Raw genomic sequence first — 20,615 nt, 5'->3', positions numbered from 1 at the left:
CGAAATAACAAAGTTCCTGTTAATCAGTTAAGCAAAACTAATGCAAAAGTAAAGAGTATTAGTATGACACTTCATGTCAAAGCTATTTTTGTTGGAATGTACTTGATTCCATTTGATTTGAGGATTTATATGCAAATATTAAAAATTTGTAAGATCTTAGCATTTTTGAAACGCTCACAAACAATCAGTTCTACGATCACTATTTGATGAAGTCTTAATAAGTTCGTCACTTATCCTTGACAGCCTAGTTATAGTAGAACATAAATTCGGTCTCAAATCTCTTAGCGACAACAATTTGTATAAACTGGGACCTTTTTTGTAATCTAAGTCAGAAATTTCCATATAGCGTTAAACGCCTAAAGGTATGCAACGCCCTATAAATGTTTCGTAATTCATTCAATTTTGTTCGATTTGTACTCCATTATCAAAGATACCCCAAAGCAGAAAACCGACTTTCGATTATATTCAAAATTATATATCCATTCAGAGTGCTTCGTGAAGCCCAAGCAGGACAGTTCGGTTTTGCGTCGTCCGATAGATTTTGCTCACGGTTTCGCGCGTGTTTTCGTCGCTGGAGATTTTTTTTCCTGTTTTGGAGCGTCTTGCTGGTAGTTCTTCGTGAAGCCCAAGCAGGACGGTTCGATTTTGTGTCGTCAGATAGGTTTTGCTCACGGTTTCGCGCGTGTTTGCGTCGCCGAAGAATTTTTTTTCTGTTTTGGAGCGTCTTGCTGGGTAGGTATTTGGGAAGGCACAAGCAAGACGGTTTGTTTTCACACTATAAGTGTCGGCATTAAGCTTTTTTCTTATACAATTTCAATATACATATATTTTTTTATTTTTGACATTATTAAAAATTATCTTTTGAATTTTTCGACATTGTGAATGTTCACGTATTTTTTAAAACTTCTACCATATCGAGACAACATGCACAGTAATACTCATATGTAATTTTCAAACAAACTATGTATAGTTCGTCACTACAAGTGTCGGCATTATTCCTGTTGCATATAATTTAAAATTTATACATGTAATTTTCAGTTTTCGTCATTAATAAAAACTTTATGCACCTCTAAATCTTAATATTTTAGCTCAAACTTTTTATATTACTTCAGTTCAGAAGAGCACACGATTTTTTTTTTTCGTTTTCAGAACATTTTGAAGAATAAGCCGCACCCTTACTATCACGTTATTTTTAGGCTACAGCATCACATCATCTTACAAAATATTAGGTTGATAAAAATCAAAAGCCACGAGGTTTCAAGATTGTGTTCTAGCCATTTGAAAATTTAAGAACTCTGAGAAAAATATACCACTTAGACGCAAATTGAAATTGAATGTTGATTGTTTTATCTGAATTGCACGAAATATAACTTTTCATCTGTAAACATATTCTATTAATTTAAAAAAAAATAAATATGAAAATTTGCAATTTGATATATTTTTCGTTTAATTGCATAGAATTGCAGTTTAGTAGATTTTAAATTATTTAACTGATTACGCGTGGTAAAGATGGATAAATTATGGGTGTAATTATGAACAATAAAAATATCAATCTTTACCACGCGTATTGAGTAAATTAATTTAATAACCATGTGGATTGGACAACTGAACATCTCAATATATGTGTCAATAGATTTTAAATGACTTGAAAAGAAAATTTTTTTCAATGTAATAGTGAAATTGTTTATTTGTTGCAAAAAAATTTAAAAGAAAAAAAATTAAAACAATATAATAAACGAGAATCGAACTTTCGACCTCAAGATCAGAAATCTTCTCCTCTACTCACTACTCCACCAAGTCTTCGAACAATTGCTTCGACAATCCACTACATAATCGACCACATTACCTCTAAATTAAGCCTTGTTGTTTGTTACTTTACGGCACCCTACGGTACACAAGCTCATTACTCGTAAAAATAGGCCACACCTCAAATAAACTAAAGTTATTGCAAAAACTTTCGCGCAACATATAAGAAACACAATTCAAACTGAAAAACTGTTGCTAGAACATGTTTTTGTAGTTACATGGTGCCTTATGTGAAACTCAACTATATTGCAACTGGATTGAAACAAACACACTTCTAGCTGTCAAACACGTAGCTAAGTGCAACTTTCGCGCAACTGGGATGAATCTTTTTGAGTAGTGGGCATTGAAACTGAACTTGAATGCAATAAACTCAAGTTGCGGGTGCTTTAATTGAAAGTAATTTGAAACATAACATTAAAATAGGCATTTTGGGAGAAGTTGCAAGAGTTTGTTTGTAAAGTTGCTGAAGACATCTTGATAAACTTGACTTCATTGCTGTTTGCAGAGAACATTTGCAGCAAATCTCGTTGTTTCGATAAAGCTAAACGTCAAACAAAGAATGAAATGCAAGTTTATTGCAACGATAATGAAACTATATGAGCTTTTGGTATTAATATGCAACGGAACTAGAACTAGGTAAGTTACAGATGTTTTTATTGATACTTATTTGAAACCATTTTTAGAGTGCATCTTTTTGGAAGATGTTTCACGTGTTACTTGAGAATTTACTATTAAAAATTATTTCATTCTTCAAGGCTAACACGATGAAAACAAGGTATTGTCACACAAACATCTTAATACACAGTTTGTTGGCGATGGTCACCAACAGTACGCTTTCAATATTTGTATTTGTATTTCAAATTTGTTCTGACCTAAATAATAAAAAAAAGAAACATTAAATTACGAATAATGGATTGCTGTTAAAGTCACTTTTTGTAGCATATATTTATTTCAACGACACTGCCTTTACTACTTGCTTAGAAATTCTTAGTCGAGATTGATGACACCCTCAAGAGTGTTTTTGGTAATCAAAACATTATTTGTTTGGCAATTAATTACCGCCGTGCGGGGTGACATTGGTCCTAGGGGGTGACTTTGACCGCCCTTTTCGATGCATCTCTTGACTAGCACGGGAGGCAAAAAACTAATTCATGACCATCCAGTGGCTATTTATAACGTATTCTTGAAGCTTGCTACATTGTTTTCATTATTCTGGTTTTAGTTAGCTGTAAAAATCTTGGCCCAAAGTCACCCTTATGGACCAATGTCACCCCGCACGCCGGTATGGTATTTCTCATCAATTCATTGTTATGACCGCTTCGTACAACAATCGGATCCACTGTGCGGCGTTGCGGATCGTTACTCGAAAGATCTACAGTTGGTAGGAGGCTGAGCGAATGTTTAGATACGTTGATTTGTTTTTATATTCTATTTGCCATCGTTGAACGAAGGCGAATCCGTTCATACTCTACACTCGATGACGTTCGATCATTGCGTTGGTCTGGCTGTTTCAAATCCTAGCCGACAGCGCCAGTAGCAGTGCTGAAACTGGAACTCTTGAGACTTGAAGGGATGAAGTTGTGTCTCTTGACAAATACCGGCTTCAAATTTTATGTACCGTCGTTGGGGGTGACAATGGGTCAAAAAGGCATGTGTACGATTTGTTTATTGAATAACTATCACAATTTTGCTCCAATAAACTTCAAATTTGGTGTCTATGTACTTTGATGGTACATTAACAACTGTTCAAAAAATTATTGAAAAATATTTATTCACAGCGGCACTACAAGTGAATGAAAAATGACCCAATCTCACCCCATAGAGGGGGTGACATTGGGTCACTATTACTGAAATAACTTTTTTTTTTGAGAATATGATTGCAAAACCATTCACAGCTGAAAAATATTGATGAAATACGATGCAAACAAGACGAAAAGATATCTAAGATATTTCACAAGTATGATAAACCCACTTAAAAGAACGATTATACCAGAAAATTGAAAAGCTATGAGAAAATATATGAGACCCAACATTTATCGTCAAGTTTACATAAATTTTCTTGTTTGTTTCCCTCAAATTATCTTCAAAGTTTCATCCCCATTGCCATTAAACCGTTTCAGTTTTCCCAGAGGTGTACTGATTATTTTAAACCCTCGCAAATAGTTATATTTCGGTGCGACATTCCTCGATTAATATATTTCAGGCAAATTTTGACTTCATAGTACCGGTATTAAAGCGATCCAACTCATTCGTACTTTTGTGAGATGTTTCTGTAATATGAAAACACTAATAAATAATTAAATTTATTAAAAAAAAAAACAATTGATAAAATTTTACGATGTTGCTGCGCACGAAACACAGTTGCTGGTTTGAGAAGTTGTCAAAATTCGTTGCATTGTTATTCGATGCACGGAATCCTCAAGTAGACTTGTTTGATGTTTCAGAGATGCTGTATAAACACATCTTAATGAGGAATGAGAACACCCGGCACCTTAAAATGTTAAAAAAGTGGTCTTGCAATTTAATTTACTATCGTTCTTGGTTGACCCAATCTCACCCCCATTTTCAATGTTTTAGACACCGTACCGAAAAAAATAAAATTTTTGTGGAATAATCAATTAAATTCCGGAAAATACTTGTGAAGTGTAATGAAAAGTCTTTCAACCTTCTACTAATACAACGATAGAGGTTAAAGTAAATGCGTTATACTTTGCACAGGAGAAATTTAATGCTGTAAATTTTATCTAGTTTCAACATACAAGTTAATTGATATAAATGATACAAAAATTACTAATTCTAAAAATGTATATTGTGATGAATTATGTGTAATAATATGTTTCCTAACATATGAATAATTATTTCTAGCGATATCAGCATTATTAGCTGATATATTACATAAATCATAATTTTCCGTTTTGACCCAATCTCACCCCCTAGACCCATTGTCACCCCCATCGACGGTACCGTAAAACGGGTTAACTTTGATAGTTTTTTCGAAGAAAACTTGAATATTTATGCATGCTGTTTCAAAGAATTATAATTTATATTTTTAAAACAAGTACTGGCATCCTACCTATCGATTGCTGTTGATAGATTGCCAAAAGATTTATTTTGAATGGATGTATAATTTTTTTATATAATCGAAAGTCGGTTTTCTGTTTTGGGGTAACTTTGATAATGAAGTATGCATCGAACAAAATTGAATGAATAACGAACATTTGTAGGGCATTGCATACCTATAGGCGTTTAACGTTATATGGAAATTCCTGACTTAGATTACAAAAATGGCCCCAGTTTGTGAAAGTTCTTTTCGCTAAGAGATTTGAGACAGTATTCAAGTTCTATGATAACTAGGCTGCCAAATATAAGTGGCCAACTATTCAAAAGTACATCAAATAGTGATCGTAGAACAGATTGTTTGTAAGCGTTTCAAAAATGCTAAAATTGTGTCAATTTTTAATATTCGTGTAAAAAGCCTAAAATGGTCTCGATTCAAATGAAAACAGCTTTTATATGGAGTGTCATACTAATATTCTTCAGTTTTGCATTCGTTTTGCTTAACCGATTAACAAAAATTATGATATTTCGTTTAGTATGTGGTGGGTTACGCACTATCAAAGTTACCCGCATTATCAAAGATACCCCGTTTTACGGTAATTAACCAAATGTTTCACTTTTTCCGAAAAACAAATATGATTAATACCTTAATACATTTTATGCATTTTGAGGGAAATTATGAGAAAATTCAACTCAAGCACTTTGGTTTTTTCAATGATCACATTCGTGTGAACTGGAGTAATACTGATTAGTTTTTTGATGATCGTTTAATTATTCACATTCATACATTTAAGTCTAGTACACGTCACTGATGACAGCCTTACAGTTGATGTTGAAATACACCTTTAGAATACATCCCTTTTTGATCAGCCTCACGATTATCGTTTATTGACGTCAAATTCATGTCCATCCATATTTTCCTCGCTTTCCATTCAACTGGCAATAAAGATATCCTCCCACAGTTGGAAATAGAGTAAATAAATTCTAGTATGCTTTCAGAATGCCTTTTCTCCATTTCGGCTCCGATTCATCACTTACTCGTCTCCTGGCGGAAAGTAGACGTTTTCCTTCAAATGAACGATTTATAGCGAATTAAAATAAAAATTTTAATCCCACGTCGATTCTATTTAAGAAGCTGGAAAGTAAAGACGAACAACAGTCGTCGACATTGACAGAGACATTGATGGCGAATTTATGTACTGCACAAACATGTGTGGCAAGCTGCACTGATCGTTCGGTGGATACACCGATGCATGTACCACAAGAGTGAACTGCATCTTCCACGTTGGAACTTTGATACACAGTGAGTTAATCTTTGAAAACGAATCTACCATGGCCGATCGAACGGCCACTGGTTTGTAAAGTTTGTCTAGTTCCTTTAAATGTGATTCTTTGTGCCCCTCTCGGGACACCTCATATACGTTTATGTCTTTAGCAAATGACGACAGTTCCCTTATTTGTTTTGCTGACGACAATTGTGCGGGCGTTTTGAATTTCCGTCTTCTGACTTTGCCTACACGATCAGTGGAAATTATTACAATCCTGGGCGGTCATGCAGAGAGAACCTTACAACTTTGTGATGGGAAATGACGACCACAAATACTAAAACGGACTCGATGGCTGTATAGAGCAGCTTGGTTGATAGTTTACTTTCACAAGGCAATCCCACGTAATGACCAGGTGGAAAACATTATTGCGGTTTCCGCGGTGAACCATCATCTTTTCTGGTTTAACAAAACATCATAAAATTCGAGGTAAATATACTGCAACTACGGTGCATGGAACGATTCGCAGCTAGACAGGTTGAAGCAGTGGTTCTCAATGTTTATAAAGTTTCTGCAGACCCTTAAAATTCATGCTCTAGAAATCAAAGTTGCAAGTTTTAACAAAATATCAGTTAGTTGAGAAAATTCTATTAAAAATTCCTGCCAACAATTTGTCAACGATATTCCAATGAGTGCGACGAAAAAAATTTCCTTATACACATTTAGGTGTCAAAATGTTACAGGCTTCTACTTAATACAAATATGAGCTTAAAGCCGAAACTGTTTATTTCTTCAAGAGAAATAATCGACTATGATATATTTATCAAATGTAATTGATTGAAATGTCAAATAAAGACTAAAAAGCTGGTTGTTGGCAGATGTTTTTTAACCGAAGCATTAAACTTTCATATTTGATGACTTAAAAAAAAATAAATTTAAAAAGTCTTCAATTGCAATAAAAAATATTTTAACATAACTTGTAATACTAATATCATTTATTTATGTTTTCGTTTTAAAAAACATAGAAAAATCATTCAAATTTGAAATAACAGCATTATATTATTTAAAAAAGGACATTTATTCGTCACAGCTCCTGGGGTCCGCGAACAACCAATTAGGAAACCCTGAGTTTAAGGGTTATGAAAATATATTGCAACGCTCCAGTATTGGCTGATGCGATCGCTAAAACGATCTCAAGTGGACCATACCATGGATTTCAAGAACCATTCATCGATGGGCAACTGCATTTCGAGGCATGACCATCAGATTCCGTACCCCGCGTTTATACTCGTCTGTCAAGAGCGGACAAACGATTCAAATTCCTGTCTCGACACAGGAATTCCCTTTTGTGTGTGACTTTGCAGACATTTTTCACCGGAAGGCAGTAACATTTCAAGTGTCTTCGAATCGAACCGGGCATCATCGCTATTCCGAGTGGTCCGTGTAAGTATTGAGAATGAGATGCTTAAGATAAAATGTTGAAAACGTCTATCGGACTAGAAGAGATTTTTCGAGATAAAAGCTGTCACACTGGTCGGAGTGAGAGCGTTGGTTGTTATGTACGTAGACAAGTCGAGTTGAAAAAAGAACGCAGAATTATTTTTAAGCGCACGCGAATATGCGTCGAAATAATCATGGGATTGTGATGCATTAGCATAATATCGAAATAAATTGTTCTAGAAATATAAGGAGTCATTTATTACAACATAGGTTGAGAATGGAAAATCTATTTCTGTGTGCAATCACTCTCCCTAAAAAGCTACGTCCTTTATGGACGGTTCCTTTCTATGTCAACAAAACAACTAGTTCTGTTTTGGTTTATTTATTTCGCAATTCTTATTTCAACGAATTTTTTGTCACTAATTATTTTTAATAATGGCAAATAAAGATATTACTTTTTGTCTAACAAAGTCAATTATTATTTTGACCCTCCCCCCATGGCGCTTATTTCAAACAAACCAACGCGTTGTAACGTCAAAGTTTGCCCTCCACATGTTAATTTATTTAAATGCTTCATTGTAGCACGAATTTGACAATACTCAGGTTATTTTGACGCAAGGCCTGAGACAAAAGAAAGGCAAGGAGTAAAGCTATCTCTCTCTCTTTCCAATGTACAATCTTTCAAAATGACCTGGGTATTGTACAACTTAGTGAGGTTATGTTTTTTGGGGCAAAAAAGATAGACCATGCTTATTATTGGCTAGCAATTCTATTCTATCCGGGATGTTTGATAGAATTGCAAAGCTGTCGAAGTAAACACAGGATCCTATATGAAAGGATATATGAGTACAAACTCTTCTCACATGAAATCTTCCCAGCTACAACTTTGCCGAAGACCACATTTTGAAGCTCTAAATCATGCTGAGATGATCATTCACTTACTTTCAGAGCAACACTGCTTTTTTGTTGTAGAACATAGTAGCCTGGATTACTTTGATCTATTTTTCCCACCAGGAGCACCACTGTTGCCTGCCGAACAGTTGGTGAAGCATGCTAAATGCAAACCTACAGTTGTGTTCAGAATAATAGTAGTGAAAGCCGATTTTCATACAAAATGCTCAACTTTGGCATGCTGTAACTTTGTTTCTATACGAGCAATCGGCATGAAATTTTGGCAGTGAACTACAAATGTGTGTGTGTGTGTGTGTGTGTGTGTGTGTGTGTGTACAATTCACCTCCCACTGACCGGCAGTGCTTTTATGGAAGAAATCTGCGTGCACCTATTTACTAATATTTTGACATCTATAGATGCACATAGTTTTAGCCCAGGAGATGAAAGGTGATAGCTCTGCTGCAACTCCAATGACCCATTTCGAGAATGGCTGTTCCAACACACACATTCTGAGATCATTTTCATATACAGCCAGCCCCGCATGAAAACATCCCCATATCAACTGGATATCTGAGATGAGATCACACTTCCAGAATTAAAAATAAAATTTTCAATTCTGGCACGTATTTAGTTGTTTGAAAAGTTTGTAAAATATGGATTGATCTCACCGGTTTCCGTTGTTTTCTTTTCTCATCTGTTTCCTATTTTTGGTTGACTCGCTGATGTTGCTGTGGTTTTGGGAGCTTTTTGTTTGCTGTTTTTTCTCATCCACATATTAGTAACAAGTATCCATTCCTTTCCCTTTCGAGTTCTCTATTGCATCCCCTGGAAGCCGTATCTGACCTCTCCTCCGCTGCTACACTGGATCTCACTCCACTCACAGTATCCAGACCGTGATCCATCCTCTATCATCTCCGCTCACTGCATCGTATACTTGAAAATCGCACCCTTCCAACTTCTTTACTTCAAACAATCAGAATTCATTCCATTACTTTTCCTTCCCTCACTGCATCGGCTCACTTAACCCTTATATCTTCTTTCCCTTTCACTACCACTCCACATTCCGTAACACAACCCCTCACAATCCTCACACGCAATACACCGCAATACAATCCATTGATAAGTTATTGCTTTTTTCCCATTTCATTCCAACTTCTGGCCGCCAGAGTGACCGTCTCTCACCTCACCCACTCTCACTGGAAGGGAAAAAAAAAATATGGCGCTATCTATCCCCGTATCACCGTCGTGAAAAGGCAATCGGAATTTTGCATATAACTTGAACTGCACTATTTTCTTTTGTTAGATTCCACTTCCATCCAGATATCTGCTATACACTTTCACCATTTCACCGAATTCCTCTGTTTATCTGCCTTCAAAAACATGGCTATTATAATTTATTCGCGCCGCGACTTGAAAGAGCAGCCGATTGCTTCCAGTGCTGCCAGAACCATCATTTTGGCAGTGAACTACAAATATGCTGAAATTCATTATCACAAAATTTAAAAATTTTCACACTACCGGCTAAAAAGTTAAGCACCAGGTGAAATCGCTCAAAATAATAGTAGTTTTTCTTTTGTAAATTTTTGTTCAGCAACAATTTAGTAAAAAATTGTATTGTCTATACATTTAAAGCTTGGGTGGAAATGGTTGAAACGATGTGTAAAGAAAAATTCTAAAATTCAAAATACAGCAGATATTTAAATTATTAAAACTACTATTATTTTGAGCGATTTCACCTGGTGCTTAACTTTTTAGCCGGTAGTGTGAAAATTTTAAAAAAATTTGATAATGAAATTGAGCATATTTGTAGTTCACTGCCAAAATTTCATGCCGATTGCTCATATAGAAACAAAGTTACAGCATGCCAAAGTTGAGCATTTTGTATGAAAATCGGCTTTCACTACTATTATTCTGAACACAACTGTACTTTATGATGATATATAACAATTTATCCATAAATGCGATCTTCGGCAAAGTTGTAGCTGGAAGGATTTCACTTGAGAAAATTTCGTTCACTTTTCCATAAAATATTATTCGCACAGTTGAAAACCGGAATTTTCGACACGCGAAAAACGGATTTTCTCCAAACCCATGCGTCGGAGCTACGTCGGGCAAGATGCGCTGTGTAGCACACCAGATCCGCTGTCCAGCGCACTATACCCGACGTTAGGTTCAACGCCTAGATTTAGAGAACGCTGGAGACGCAACTGGAGACGCGATATTATGATGAAAAGATTGACTATGGCGTTTTCATAGTGGACGAGTTCACCCGTTGACGTTTGAGCGGTGCCGTGCCATTTACGTGTCTCGTTGCCATAGTGAATTTGGCATAGTGAATTTGGCACCACTCAAACGTAAGATTAGTGAACTCCTCACGTCCTCACTGGGACAGAGCCTGCTTCTCAGCTTAGTGTTCTTATGAGCACTTCCACAGTTATTAGCAGAGAGCTTTCTTTGCCTAAGTTGCCATTTTCGCATTCGTATATCGTGTGGCAGGTACGATGATACTATATGCCCAGGGAAGTCAAGGAAATTTCAATTACGAATAGATTCTGGACCGACAGGGAATCGTAACCAGACACCTTCAGCATGGCTTTGCTTTGTAGTCGCGGACTATAATCACTCGGCTAAGGAAGGGCCAAATTTTTAAATAATTATCATCAATTTAAAATAAGATCTTACTTTGTTGTTATGTCGAACAAAGTCAATTATTATTTTTGCCTCCTTGGCACTTATTTCAAACAAACCAATGCTTTGCCACGCCAAAACTTGCCCTCCTGATATTATTTTTGTTAAATGCTCATAGCAGCATGAATTTGTAAATACTCAGGTCATTTTGACAGAGCATCCATAGGCAACACCTGAGACCAGAAAAAGGAGCTAATGACCTGGGTATTGTACAACTTAGTGAGGTTATGTGTTTTGGGGAAAAAAAAAGATAGACCATGCTTGTTATTGGCTAGCAATTCTATTCTATTCGGGATGTTTGACAGAACTGCAAAGCTGTTGAAGTAAACACAGGATCGTATATTGAAGGACATAAAAGTACGGGGTTCTGCTAAACCGCACCAAGTACCAAAACCATTATTTTGAGATATTTAAATTTAAAGTCCACTCACCTGCGAGTAAATCGCGAATGACTCTTTTCAGAATTTTACCGCTCACAAATGACTAACAGGGTCCAATAAGTAAGTCAAGATAGAATATTCAATAAATTCATCATATATTTTAATATAATTAGAATTGATTTCAAATTGAAAGGCACTCAGTTCACTCTGGCTGAACGAAAATTGAAGAAAATGGTTTTCAGTTCAGTATGGCTGAATGTGTTTCATGAATTCCGGAAACACAAGAAAAAAAATGAAGGAAAATGGTTCGTATTATCGCCATGCATGTTGGAATGCATGTGGGAATGGGAAGGATTTATAATTTTCCATAGAACTGGCCCACCATCTAATGTTGGGGACCTATGTGAACAAAAATTTGGTACAAGGCATCCTAATCGTATTCGATCTGTTTTTGTTTTAGTGGATTATCTATTTTGACAGAAATTATGTCAAATCAAGACCCTCACGCGTTCAAAGATTCAAAAGACACAACAATGATGTAGGTAAAAAATGTGATGATCGAAGAAAACCATGAATTTATTTTGCCAGAGCGCACCAAGTTACTCGCATTGTGAGCATCTCTTAGCTGAACAATTTCACGATTCTTTACGTGAAATGGATACCAACAATGGAATTTGAAACTGCTTCTGCTCCATAGTTCAAAAATAGTCATATAAGCTGAAAGTTGGTTGATTCTTATGACTGTCTGTTACGATCAACGTAAAAAATATTGATCGGGATTAAAACTCGTGTTTTTCGAGTAGTGATTAGGCGTGCTACCTCTCGGTCATTTCGAACTGTTGAATTCAGAGCTACAAACTCGAAACAAGTTATGTGCACTCTAATCAAAAAGGCTAATCTAATCTGTCATGAAACGGCCTACTTTCCTGCACTAGAGTATGTAGTGCGGGAATAATCATTACGCAACTGAAACCAGTGCTGTAATGATTCATTACGCAACGCTTTCTCATTACGCAACTGTGTTTCTGATACCCTCAAGTGATCTTCTACGAAAATGGAAAAAATGTTGTACGTAACTCGTTGCAGAACTCGATTTTTACAGCACTCGTCGTAATTTTTGTACTTGGCAAGCCTCGTAAGATAAATTGACGACTCGTGCTGTAAAAATCATCATTCTGCAACATGTTCCATAATTGTAGTTTACGAAACAAGTTGCAGAATGATGATTTTTACAGCACGAGTCGTAAATTTATCCTACGAGGCTTGCCGAGTAGGATAATTACGACTAGTGCTGTAAAATCGAGTTCTGCAACGAGTTACGTACAACAGTTTTTGAAATTTCGTAGAAGATCACTTGAGGGTATCAGAAGTTATATCGGAATGCATTCACCATTAATTTACAATTTCTGAAAAATTGTTGTGTTATGGTTCATTACGCTACTTAAAACAGTTGCGTAATGAGAAAGCGTTGCGTAATGAATTATTACAGCACTGGTTTCAGTTGCGTAATGACTATTCCCGCACTGCATACTTATGTGCAAGAAAGTAGGCCGTTTCATGACAGATTGGCGAGAGGAAAAACAGCCTATTACGATGAGAAATTGCAAAAACTACTATTTCTAAACAGCCAAAACGCACCAAGTGCTATCAAATCATTCGAACAACATCAAATTGAAATGTCTTGTTATTTTATTACGGCTCCTGCGAGGATGCATTAACATATTATAGCAAAGAAGAGCGATTAGCGCATGATGATACCTTTTCTTCATACAAAAATACGATTTTTATATAAATGGTACTCGGTGCGGTATGGCTGAACAAAACCACCGGCTGAACGAACCACATGCCAAAATCCGTTGGTGTTGGTCCTGTATGTTTTCCGGAATGGCCAGTTTGCAATGTTTTAAGAAGAGTTAAAAAAGGCCGTTTTAAATCAGAATACTGCGTTACCTCCAATGACAAGCTAAGGTTTATGGGGCGCTCTCATGCTGAGATGATCATTCAATTACGTTCAGAGCAACACTGCTTTTTTGCTGTAGAACATAGACATATTTTTCCCACCAGGAGCACCACTGTTGCCTGCCGAACAGTTGGTGAAGCATGCTAAATGCAAACCCACTTTTTGATGATGAATAACAATTTATCCTGACGTCCAATCAAAATGCGATCTTCGGCAAAGTTGAAGCTGGAAGGATTTCACATGAGAAGAGTTCGTTCAATTTTACATAAAATATTATGATGAAGAAACAGAGGGCTGACTATGGCGTTTTCCATAGTAATCTTCATAAAAGCTTCAAATGGCGTGTACACAGTCAAATTTCATCCAAATCACTTCAAACATTGGGAGAATGCTATTTACCATAATGAAAATCGTTTAAGCATAGGGGTCCAAAAGGCCGAAGGCCATTAGGCCGAATGCCATTAGGCCGAAAGGGTCGTTAGGCCGAAATAACATTTGATCATTTACTACTGTTCCAAATGGCTTACACAATCATCAGTGTTTTTTCCTTCTTTCAATCAAAGACTGTTATTTCTAGTTATATTTCGCAGCGGTTATTGTGGGCTTCTAAGTAATGCAAATTATCCTGACCTAACAACTAACAATTCATTCGACCAAGAAATTCATCCGGCAGCTTCTAAGTGACGTAAATTATCCTGACCAAGCACTGTTAATTACCCGTTCGACTTTAGGTTCACTATTAAAATCGGTTGAAAAATGGCAGAGATATTGACAAAAATGATGTGCGTGCGGCTCAGGTGAACCCAAACTTTTGGACGATTTGCATCATACTGAGGGGTGAACCCAAACTTTTGCACGATGACTTGACTGACTGTTTCATTGATTTTGAATACTTTTCAGATTTTTCCGCCAAAATTTCGTGGGGTCTCTTCAAAGAATATGAGTTTACGATTCTAATGACACTTTGATTTAAATTTTTGGTCGACCCAATTCTGAGGAAATTAAATATGATTTTTCAGTGTGTTTTTTGAAAAAAGTCACAACTTTGAGTAAAAATTTAGTATACAAAGTTCAAAGAATGTTTTTGGAAAAATACATATGAAATAAGAATAACTCTTCGCCTTTCGAATGCGACTTAAAGAGTTTCAATTGGAATTGTTATCACAGAGATATGGACAGAACACTTTCGCATGTTTTTTAGGGGGTGAACCCAAACTTATGCACGGGAGTGTACTAAGATCATATTTTATATGTTTACATGATAAATTCAATGTGTTTTGGAGCTTATTTGTCAACAACAAAATTCATTTGTTGATTCTCTTTTTATTGGTACCTTAATTCAAATTATGCTTATTCTATTCATATTTCAATATAAACAGTTTTCGATTGAAGAAATTGATGTAGGACTTATCTTAATATATATTTTTGTAAAGATTTGATCTCTATTTCGATGAAAGCCTAAAAAGTCTTTATTTTAAAGGAAGGTTTTTATTTCAATCAAAACGGTCACTAGAGTATTTTATCCTTATTCTGATTGCAGTAAATCATGGATCCAGAGAAAAATTCAAAGACTTCAACGTGGCTATTCAGCTGGTTCTTCAAGAATTTCGTTTACATGTCTAGACGAAAAGCTTCTAGAAATTTTCTAGTGATTTGCCCAGAGATTTCATTTTCAGGGATCTCTTAATTTTTTTTTTAGATTCCTTTTTTTCCAGAATTTCTTGTAGCGATTTTTGACAGGATGCTTCGAGGATTTTCTTCAGAATTTACTCCCGGATATCCTTGAGCAGTCCAACGGTACTTTCTCCAGTAATTTCCTCAAAGATTACCCCGATTTTTTACAAATACTTTACTAGAAGTTCCTCCTGTTATTTTTCACTTATCCTTCATCCGAATTCTACAGTTGTTACTATGAGATCTCGCAAAGATTTTTTGAAGATATTCTAAACATCTAGAAAAAGCCTAGAAGAATCACCGGATCAAATCCTGGAGAACTTTAGGCTTCCTTGAAAAATATCTAAAATAATTTCCTGATGGAATCTTTTAGGTAATTTCTATGGTTATCCTTGAAATAATCCAGGTTATATTCTTGAAGAACAACCTTTTTGAAAAAAAACCTTAGGAAAATTCTTGGAGGGATTCTACAGGAAATAATCACTTTATGGACTACTGGAGAAATCTTCAGGAAAATACCTAAATTCTCACGAAATTCCTAGAGAAAATCATGTAAAAATACATACAATAATACCAGCAGTAATACTATCGTTATGTCACAAGGCCTGATTCTTTGATGAAGAATCAAACTATTATCTTTTGATTCATTATAGGTTACGCTTGTTTTTCTTGTTTCCTTTTTAATTCATCTTCGATCTCTTTTTGGTTCCTGTCTGGTCTCTTTTTTCAAGATAGAGGCCTCTAAAGCTTCTATATTTAAGGTACTGAAGTGTGATTGATAGAGTCATTTTAAAAATAAGCATTTAAATAATTTAGTCCTATTACTTGACCTGTACATTGTATTCGAATCTAGTCTTAAACTTCGTTGATAAATCTTACGTTACAGTTGGAAAAGCCATGTTAGAAAATCTTTAAGTACTTAAGCAATAGGATGGCAGTTTACTAAAATCGTTTTTGAATTCTTCTTAATCTTCTTGTTTTCCGTGAATTTACCAAAATTCCAATATTCTAGTATTGTTTTTGTAATTTTATTTGAGTTATTTGCATAAATTTCGTCCATTATTCCGGATTTATTAGAACAACTGAATCTTCTTGATCATATGATGCGTTTCCAAAAAGTATGTACTATTTCATTGATTATAATTATTCGTTAGGGTTTGTCTATAAATACGTTTGTCGAGATTCGTGGGCCCCCTAAAATGTGGCCCTGCATATACAAGGTTGTGTTTACTTGGTTCACAATGTTGAGTGCCATACGCAGTAGCGCCTCTGACTTCATGCGGTGAGTGCCAAATAGTTATCTTAAATGACCAACATGTTGAAATGATTCAATAATCACTAAGCAAATATTTTCTGTAATGCTCACAACCTGGGAGGGAAGAACCGGTACAAAAATTCTGTACGTCAAAGTGAGCCAAGATTCTGCTCTCACGAGCTGTCATTGTGAGATGGGATCTTAAACAATGGACAAACATCCCAAGTAACCATACAGCTGTATATATTTGCATCAATATCACTTTAAATGCTTCTATAAAATATGGCATATAAAGTCATACTGCATTACATGTCTCATTAATGCAGTATTAAAGTGGAAAAGGGCGCTATTAAAGTGTCAATATGGCTATATTTCCTAGCTCTATGTTGGCAATTGCTAAAGTATAGTTACTGTCTGTACCGTATAAAAGCTTTAGCCAAAGTGTATTTAATGCATGAAAGAAAGGATCAAAAATAGAAACACAAAAATATTTTCGTTCGTTGGATGTTGCTTTTTTGGTATGATTCATATGTGTATTTTGTTTACTTTCTTACGCTGGGATTTGAACCCAAATTAATTGTGTGATGTTTTCAATGACTCGCCGCGCCTATCCTCCGGACCATGAATGCTGCATGTCTTGGCTGGGAAAATTGTGCAACTTCAATCAGCGCCCTTTTGTTGCCAGTGATAAATATTGTCGATTTCACTCCAAGATGAACCGTCCCAAGTGTGTAAGCTCCTTAAAAGTGTGTAAGCAGCTCAGGATTACATCGAATCATGATGGTGTCTGTAGTACACTCATTCCTTGTGGTTCAAGAAACAAGTGTACCGAATACGTTTTAATGATCCGATGCAAGCGTGAACCCTTATCACACTTTTTTTCCACTCTACGAATTTTGTGATAGTCCAATTTGAGGTGAAGTGCGCAATAAGTAAGTGGACACGACTGTTGCACTTCCGCAAGTTTACCATGGCTGTCGCTTTTTTGCTGTTGAGATTTTGTTTTGTTTTCATTGTGTAAGGGATAAATCTTCACGTTTTATGTATCGTTTCAGCATCTCGGCACATTGAATCGTCGATAGCCGTGTGGTGTACGCACGGGCCTATCAATCGTAAGGTTTTTGGTTTAATTCCAGGTTGTTGCTTATTTTTTGTTTTCAAATTCTGGTTTCTCGTAAGACAAATCTACGAATTTCAACAAGATTTCTTGTGGCGAATTTTCATTAGGAATATTTAAGTAATTTTATAGTCTATTTTCCTGAGTGAGGGAAAGATTGACAATAAAAAGAGCAATGAAATCTTGCCATTTTTGTTGCGATGAAGTATTGAGTAAGATGATGTAATGAAGCATTGAATCAAAGACAAATTAAAGACCTCGATGTCCCTTGCAGTTGCCCAAAATTTTATGGCTCATAAGGCAATCTAGAATGCCGTGAAAAGTGTACTGCGATCTGTCAAACTTGGGTACCTTTTGTACTACCGAGGGACCAAATGCAGTACTAGAAGTGGTACACAATCTGAGCCCGAGTGTGACGGACCTGATTGAATGGTAACCGTATATCACCCATTAATGCACATTTCATTGCTACAATAGAACAATGCTACATTGCATTCATAAAATGGAATTGCATTGCACTCGTTGAATTAAAGTTAAAATACGGTAATACCTGAATGCTTGTGATTACTTGGGATGATAAAAGCGCGTAATAGGTCAAAATATAATTTTCCATTTCATCAAAGGTGACAAAAAAAATATGCGCATTCAAAAGTAATATCACGAGAGCACCTTTTATTCTGATTGAATATTATGTATCAACATACGTATTTTCTAATTTTCCAATGAAAATGAATATTAAATACATAGAAATCTCTTTTTCATGTTTGCCTGGTAAGATCGAAAGTACACAACAAATGAAAACAACACACTAAGCTCATTTTACTGGAATCCGTGAATATGACCGTAATCACAAAAGCTGAATCGTTCGATAATTCCGTAGAAATTTTATAGATTCCGGGGAATTTTCGCCGAATACTGTAAAAAATTACCGTCCTCCGTTAATTTATTTTACCGAATTGTTCAGCTGTTGAGATTTAACAGAAATCCATATAATAATTTAAGGCGAAGTAGGCTGTCATTAAAATTTGTACGCGTCGTTGATGATTGTTGCTTATTCATCTCACGATTTCGAATCAAAGAAAATCAGTTGGTTTTGCACTGACACAGCTTAAAAAGTATCAGCATACTTTATGCATGTTAGCGCGTACAGTGATACTTTTTCAAGTCAATATAAACTATCAAGACTGAGTTTTATCACTTTGAAATGCAAGCAGAAAATTCATCATTGTTGCTAAAACGAATGACGGGCTACTTAGCCTTAAGTGTGTTGGGATTTTCATCAAGCCTGCCTTGATTCTCGTTGGCAAATTGGAGTTATCTTGCAGTAACCACTTGGACACTTCCATGATTCATTATGGCATAAGGGTTTTTCATCGGCCGAATTGTTTGGAACTTTGAAATAAGAAGTAGTTCAGTACAAAGCATATTGTGGCCAAATAAGAGCTCTGAAGTTTTCAAAACCTTCACTGCCGAAGGGAATCAAAAGTGCCAAGAACAGGCGGGAGCCGTATCTGTGTCCGGTCCCAGCTCACAACCAATAAAATCCCAATCACATAGTAAAGTAAAGTTTGGACTTCTGGTGGTAACTTCTACAATGAATTGAATGATAATTACATGCTTTATCAATTACTTTGTCTTCAGTGGCATGTCTGATTTTCCGTGCACAAATTTCGAATAAATGAATTTCACGAAAACATTCATTGGCTATAAATAACAATCAAATCCATAAAACCTCAATACATAACAATTAATCAATACGAATATCCTTCCGCTCGCACATAGGCCTCACCAGGCCAGAATGAATGAATTCACAACTACAGTTTAATTGACTTCTCAAAGAAAACAAACTACCGAATTGATCTCACCACGATCAATTAAAGAAACAGAAAACAAACAAACATATCGTAAATCAAAACTTACCAGTAGTGAAAAAAGCTGTTCAACGCATGATTCTGCACGCTGATCGGGTCGGTAATTTTTAGATCCGGAAACTGTGCAATCTGCGGCCCGAGGGAGTCTACCGCCATTGGCAGCGACGATGGGTCCGATTCGGTTTCAGTTTCGGTTTCATCTGCGATACCGCTGTCGTCCTCGGTGTCGCTCGTATCGTCAGTATCTTCGGGCAGATGTGCCAAGAAACTCGGAATTTGGAGGTTGAAAAAACTCATTTTGCTTCTCTTTGAGATGATCTTCTCGCACTACTATTTTCAACCTGAGACGGTTCGGATCGACTAGTTTTTATGCAATCTCTGGCTCACTATTCTTCTCTGACACACTTTTACACGGCTTCTTTCGCAGCAGGAAATTTGTGCTTACCGCATCATCACTGCAGCAGACATGTTATGTCCTACCGACTGAACACTGAAATTCACTGATCTTCTTGAAATTTGATGATTTGTTTTCTTCTACTCGGGATGATCTCCGAATCAATGGAGTCTCATGGTACCAAATCAATCGCACGCGTTGCCAATTTGCTCAGTGATAATTAGTCACGCCCTGGAAACACCTGCAATTTTTCGGAGTGCTCGTTCGAGACTAAACCCTCTAGCGCTATATTTGACCAGACGAATTCGATACGTGCCACCCAGGCGCAAGATAAGTGGATGGTTTTAAAAATTTAGCCAAATTTTGCGCGCTTTCACTCATCGCTACTGGCCAACCAGAAAACAGCGGACGTGAGAGGAGCAACAGCTGCGTACAACGGGGGGATCAGTGTCATTGACGTCGATCGGTCCCTCCCAAAGCTAAGTGTATGCGGTATTTCGAATGATTCCGTATAATTGAGCTTAGCATGAGTATGATTGACCGCCCGCAGTTGCTACTTCGTTGTTGCAAGACCAGCTGTACTTACACAGGGAACCAACAGACACTACTCAGGATCAGTAGCATCCTCAATGTGGAAGTACTGGTGCTCTTGTTACGACAAACAATAACGGCGCCGGCTGCGTCCGAATGCAGGTCAATCTAGGGTTGGGAGAGAAATGTTGACGTGTTACTTGCTTTATGGAAGCTGAGCCCTCAAAGGAGCATGCAACAGATTCAACGGACAAATTTCTACTCATTTCGAATGATTCCGTATAA

At 36.4% G+C, this 20,615-nt stretch overlaps 1 protein-coding gene across 2 annotated transcripts in view; it reads right to left on the bottom strand.

Annotated features, from left to right (window-relative positions):
- The window catches only part of LOC5564138 (trichohyalin), an 88,102-nt gene extending 68,014 nt beyond the window's left edge, over window positions 1-20,088 (bottom strand). Inside the window, exon 1 of one of the 2 annotated variants that reach the window (XM_021855370.1) lies at window positions 19,455-20,088. In XM_021855370.1, coding sequence (XP_021711062.1) covers window positions 19,455-19,702 — 248 coding nt within the window. In that variant the 5' untranslated portion in view covers window positions 19,703-20,088. The remainder of the gene's footprint in view (window positions 1-19,454) is intronic. The other variant, XM_021855367.1, reaches the window with a different exon arrangement.
- Window positions 20,089-20,615: the final 527 nt, after the last annotated feature.

This window comes from Aedes aegypti, chromosome 3, assembly GCF_002204515.2.
Source record: "Aedes aegypti strain LVP_AGWG chromosome 3, AaegL5.0 Primary Assembly, whole genome shotgun sequence".
NCBI classification, from domain to species: Eukaryota; Metazoa; Arthropoda; class Insecta; order Diptera; family Culicidae; genus Aedes; species Aedes aegypti.
Note: the sequence above shows the minus strand (reverse complement) of the source record. Positions and strands in the feature narration are given on the sequence as shown.